The sequence below is a fragment of the Actinia tenebrosa genome, unplaced genomic scaffold, assembly GCF_029948245.1.
Source record: "Actinia tenebrosa isolate PJP-AT-01 unplaced genomic scaffold, QUT_ActTen_1.0 PGA_scaffold9__36_contigs__length_13948895, whole genome shotgun sequence".
Lineage (NCBI taxonomy): Eukaryota > Metazoa > Cnidaria > Anthozoa > Actiniaria > Actiniidae > Actinia > Actinia tenebrosa.
In genome coordinates this window covers 11,004,666-11,010,665 of record NW_028292586.1, presented here as the reverse complement: position 1 = coordinate 11,010,665, position 6,000 = coordinate 11,004,666, and the positions used below count along the sequence as shown (strand labels likewise).

Genomic DNA, 6,000 nt, shown 5'->3' with positions numbered 1-6,000 from the left:
TTAGACCTATATATATATTAATTTTCTTTTCCATGAAATCAAAGTCTTTGTTTACAAAGTTTGTCTGCATATGGATCACACAAGGCTTTGTGATATTTATTTTTATCAACTAGTAATAGCGCAGCGCGCTGATTCTAAAAATAGCTTAAAGATTCGGACAAACATTGCATTCTGTTTAACCGCTACGAGGATTATACGAACAGATTTTATTATTTTTACTTAAAGTTACAATAATAACCCATGTAAACTAAGATCAACTGCGATCGGCTGTGAAAATTATCTGCTGAAAGTAAACTTGTAAGTTTGTTTGTCCGAATTTCGCCTTTGTCTTCGTTTTTATGACGTCACGGCTGCGCTGCGCTATTGTGAAAACGCAACTGATTAAGATGCGCCCGAGTGTTCCATCTGTTTCCTTTTCATAAGTAACCAGCCAATCAGAGTGCACGTTATAAATGAGCACAGGAAGCACAAGCAAGGTTATCTTGTTCTGTATAGCGATGTGCGCAAAAAAAACATTATTTGGGAATAGATTTTGCATGAGTGATTTTGTTGCATAAATATCATTATTCATTACTTATCGTAGAATTTTAACGTATAATTTGAAATTTATTTAATTTAATTTTTTTGGATGTCACGCGCCGATATTAGACTATTGTGACAGAAAATCATATTGGCAAGGGTCACATATCAAGTTTGATATGTCAATTTGCATATGGTTAATCATCAGTTATTTTACGTCTGTTTTGTATTGACGCTCAGCAACGGCTTCACTCGATTAGCTTGTGTAATCAGTGTTGTTCATAATTGACATATTTAAAGGCATTGCAAAATGTTTCTATCACTGATTGTGTCTTCTTCTGTGATCTTGCTGGTGAATGCTTTTCAGCATACACCAGAAGTGAATATCGAAAGTGGAAGGATTCGTGGGCTTGTTGCTAACCTCACCACGGGTCATGTAGTCAGAAAGTACCTTGGTATTCCTTTCGCTAAAGCAGATCGTTTTAAGCCTCCACAAAACGCTACAAAATGGTCAGACGTGAAGGACATGACAAGCATTGGGACAGAATGTCCACAGATTCCAAATCGCTCTATTGGCAAGAACATTAGCGAGGACTGTCTCAACCTGAATGTGTTTGTACCTGAGGTGTCTAGTGGTTCACCTTTACCTGTGATGGTCTGGATTCATGGAGGTGCTTACGTATTCGGCTCCAACAGATTATACGATGGCAGCTACATTTCTAGTCTTGGTGATGTGATTGTCGTAGTGATAAATTACCGCCTCACAGTCTTTGGATTCCTGACAACAGGCGAGAATGGTGATCTTAGAGGCAACTATGGTATGTTAGATCAGGTTCAAGCTCTGAAATGGGTGAAGCGAAATATTGCAGGGTAAGAGCCTTTATACAGTGACGACACTTGAACTGTCTGGTTCATTTTTTTCATTTTATTTGTTCCATTTTCATATTTTTTCGACTGCCTTTCTACTGTTTCAAACCCCTTTAAGGGAATATCCCAATCTCTTTGGCTCACGATCCAAATGTTCTCAAAGTCATATTTGTCGTTAGTCATGGTATATACATGTTATACATATAAAGTGGCCTACATGATTCGTAATGTTTTTTGTTTTTGTTTTTGTTTTTGTTTTTTAATTACGTGATAATTTAAAATCTTGATGGAAATGGATCGTAAAAACATTCATGATGAATCTTTTGAGCTTTTTAAATGACAACTTCGAACTTCTCTCCAATGTTACATAATTACAAGTGCTAAACATGTCACATTTTGACCTCTTCTGACATTTAGAGTAACGTAAGACTTTGTGGAGACGCTAACGCACTAATAGAGAGTTTTATATTTACGTTCACGGCAAACGTGAAACGTCAGTTGACCAGTGAAAAAATTATTTTAAATAGCGGAGAAAGAATCGCAAAAAAGTTTAAGTAGTAGAAAAACAGAAGAATATTTGTGTGTAGTGAGAAAGTTTGTAAAAGGTCAAGTAAAATACAGGGAAAAGATGAAAACGTGGTCACGTTTGCCGTTTGCGGGAAGAAAAAAAGTCAATCTAAAACTCTCTAATAGATTGAAACTCCCGACCCCCGGGAAAGCGGGGAAATTGGAAAGAGACGATCGTATATAATATCAATGTTTCTCTGTTCAAAAAAAGATAATCTAAAATAACATTAACCTTGACACTTGATATACTACCCTTGACCCTGAGTCTGTGGTCTTCATAAACAGTGGTATTGACGGTAACTCATTTGGATCATGTCGTTGGGAATTGGTTTTGAGAAGAAGGTGCTGCCTTTGTTGAAGAAATAGAAAACGCGAGCGCGTGCTGTGTGCAGTCATAAAGCACGCGGGGGTTGGCAGAACACGAGAGAAGTGTTAGGAGAAGCATGACGCGTAGCGGTGTGCTTCTGGACACTTCTCGAGTGTTCTGCCAATCCCTAAGTGCTTTATAACGGCACACAGCACAGCAAGTTTTTTTATTTCTTTTATAAAATAAAATTACAATGACCGTCATTTTAGATAGGAATGACGCAATGGAAAGTGCGCGCGCGTGCAATGTGCTCTCATAAACACGCGCTCCAAACCAATCAGAACGCGACATTCATAACAGTCATCTTATAAAATCAATTAGAACAGTGGTTAGGATGAGCACTTTAAATGGCGGCCCCGTTTCTCCACACTTTATCAGATCATCACTAACCAATATCAGAGGGACATAAACGAACCACTTATTTAATAATGTAAATAAACCCGGGCAGTGACCACCCTCATAGCCTACTGCTAGACAAGAGGCCGAATAGCTCTAGAATCTAGCTAAAGTGTTACTCTTTATTCGATTTTTTCTATTTAGAACACTAATTAACTGAGATTTAGCTACAAGCCTAAGATGAAAATAAACCGACTAGAAAGACGTTCCTTGGTAGGCGTGGTTTTTAGAAGGAATTGTTTACTAAAAAACCATTGCCCGTAGATAGCTAGGTCTTGCTTCCTAGCTCGCAACTACAGCTGCAACCTTAGACTTCGTGTTCGTGTTTTGTCTCCCCGATTAGTAGGGCACTTGTGCCCGGCTAGAAGAAATAGAGACATTAATAAAGTTATTATTATTATTATATATGGTATGCACTCTAGTCAAATAGACACAAATGAAGAATTAGGGTCTGCTAAAGTGCTACTCTTTATTCGACTTGTCATTTAGAACCCTAATTAACTGAGATTTAGCTACAAGCCTAAGATGAAAATAAACCGACAAGAAAGACGTTCCTTGGTAGGCGTGGTTTTTAAAAAGAATTGTTTACTAAAAACCCATTGCCCGTTGTTAGCTAGGTCTTGCTTCCTAGCTCGCAACTACAGCTGCAACCTTAGACTTGGCCTTCTAACTCCAAGGGTTGAAGTGAGGATAAAAGTAATTTAAGTTTTTCTATATACATATAGTTATTCTGATTTCCCAATTGCATTTTATGGCTAGATAAGATCCTAAAATTTGTTCCTAAATTTTGATTAACGCAGTGTTTGGTGTTTGTCTATTTTGTGGCTAAGAATGGTTAGTTAGATGAGTTAAAAACATTGAATATCAATATGGTATGCACTCTAGTCAAATAGTCACAAATGAAGAATTAGGGTCTGCTGAAATGTGTATTAGTATAATATCGATTTCACGGGTGTAGTGATTTCACGCTGTCAATATGGCCCATAACTATCTGAAAAGTAATAGTGGAGCTCCCGCGCGGGCCGAAGGCCCACGCGAGCAGAGCACCATACTTAAGAAAAAAATAGTAAGCCATGGAGTTGATTTTTCATGGCTTGGCTGACGTCACTTCCGTACGTCCGCACGACCGTGTACACAACACTGGGATTCTGCTTGATATCAAAGCAAAGCTACTCGCAAATGCGGCTCTAAATTGCACAGAAAAAAATCGCTTTAGAACAAATTATAGACCAACAACAGATATAAAGGCCAATTTAGACGGCACAACTTTTGCCTACAACTTGTACACGCGAGAGTTTTATAACGTGTTGTAGCCGTTATCTAGACGCGCACAACTTTCAACTTACGACACAAAAAAAAGTTGCAAGTAATTTGCTCGGTTTGTCGTTTAGGAGACTGGGGACGGCAACAAACAAGATGGCGAACAGAAAGCGTAGTACAGCGAACCAAATTATTTAAAAGAAAGAAACTGAAACCTCCAATTTGACCTAGCTAGAACTATAACACGGGAATTTATGAGCAAAATAGCAACATCACACGTCTAAACATGAAAACTATAAGCATTCAAGTCACAAAATAGCACGATTAATGGACTTTACTCGCTGCATTGCTGCAGCTCTATGATCTTTGTTGAAATAAGACGAGTGCTTACAGTTGAATAAAACTTCCTCTTTTGCCCATCCGCTAACCAACCTTTCGATTTCAACGCTTGAAAATTTCTTTTCTTCGTCTTTGCATTGTTTTGTTTTCCTCGTTTTCGTAACATTTGGAAGTGCCATTTCTGGTTCCGGTTCCATATCGTTACCCTCTCCCCCTCAGTCTTCATTTCTTTGTAAAAATTGCTCACACCTTGAGAAAAATCTCAAAGTTGTGCAGCTTTTTTCGTGTTGCGTGCAACAGTTGTGAGCAGGTTGTACGGTTAATTTAGACGAAGCAATTCGAGTTGTAGCTATGTCGTCAGCGTACGCGCGTACAAGTTGTAGGCAAAAGTTGTGCCGTCTAGATTGGCCTTTAAAAAAACTTTAATGTAGTCAAAGATGTCTGAAGCATTTCTTTTTAGACGAATCGACAAATCAAAGACTTTCTCTCAAAACTTTTAATATTTCTATAGCCATAAGCTTAATTTATTTCAATGCTGAAAGAAATATTACAAGGAGAGCATTTTACAACAAATGTTCGTCCTTTATTTAGCTTTGTAAATCTTTATCGATTCGATTGTTTTTAACCATATATCGTATGTTTTTCGTTCAAGAAAAATACAGCTTTGTTTGCCTCCTGTCGCGGGTCCCATCGGCAAAACAAAGCTGAAGACTTTCATTCAATAACAGGGGCGGCGGAAGCTGAAAAATTTTGGGGGGGCACTCCAATATTTCACGGTACCTTGAAGTGACCCCCCCCCCCCCCTCCCTGTTTATCTTGATTACAAACGCGTATGTGTGATATTTCAATCAGTAACATTTTGCGCGCATTAAACCACTTGCAATTGTGCTGAGAGACACACAAAAATGATGCAAGTCGTCGCTAGATATATCGTATCTTTTTTAGATACAGAAAATTATGTAATATCAGAATAATAAATAATGGTAATCATAACCAAATCTCATGCGTTTTTTTTTTTTTTGTGTGTGTGAGGCATTATATTCTGGGGGGGGCAGCCCCCCCAAAAAATCTAGTGGGGGGGCCAGTGCACCCCCGGCCCCCCCGCTTCCGCCGCCCCTGAATAATTTTCAGTATATCTTTCTACAGATAATTTATTTATATATTGAATGAAATATAAAATTACTCCAGATATTCAACTGTTTATTAAGCTGTTCGAGCAAGTATGATTATACAAGTGAGCTTAAATTTGTGTTCTTGAAAGATGTTTATATTGTATGAAAACCAAGACTTTCACTTTAAAAAGCTAAAAAATATTCAAAAACATTTACAAATCCCAATTTACTGACAAGGACTGACATTTTATATTTTGCATTGCATTTTGCTTTATTTCTCTATTTTGTCTCAGTTGTTTTTTAACAAGTTTATCTGAATCACGTAAACTTTGTTTTTCGAAAACGTTTCGGTCATTCGTGATTCAGTTCCGTATCTTTCTCGCGCATGAAAACAGATGGAAAACAAAAAATGGAATTACTACTCTTCCCAGTAGACCGAGGCAGTTGTGATTCTTTAATCGCCTTCGTAGCGTCTGTTACGTTATTCAGAAGTACATTTCAAATCGACCACGTGATGCCAATGTTGTACCACGTAGACATGTTTTTTACACCACGTGATCAAAATTCAGTCAA

General features: G+C 37.8%; 1 protein-coding gene across 1 annotated transcript in view; it reads left to right on the top strand.

The window, feature by feature from the left end:
• Positions 1–707: 707 nt before the first annotated feature.
• LOC116297944 (cholinesterase) overlaps positions 708–6,000 on the top strand; it is a 31,750-nt gene continuing 26,457 nt past the window's right edge. The window contains exon 1 of the mRNA XM_031706268.2: positions 708–1,389. Within this exon, the coding sequence (XP_031562128.2) occupies positions 830–1,389 (560 nt within the window). The 5' untranslated portion in view covers positions 708–829. The remainder of the gene's footprint in view (positions 1,390–6,000) is intronic.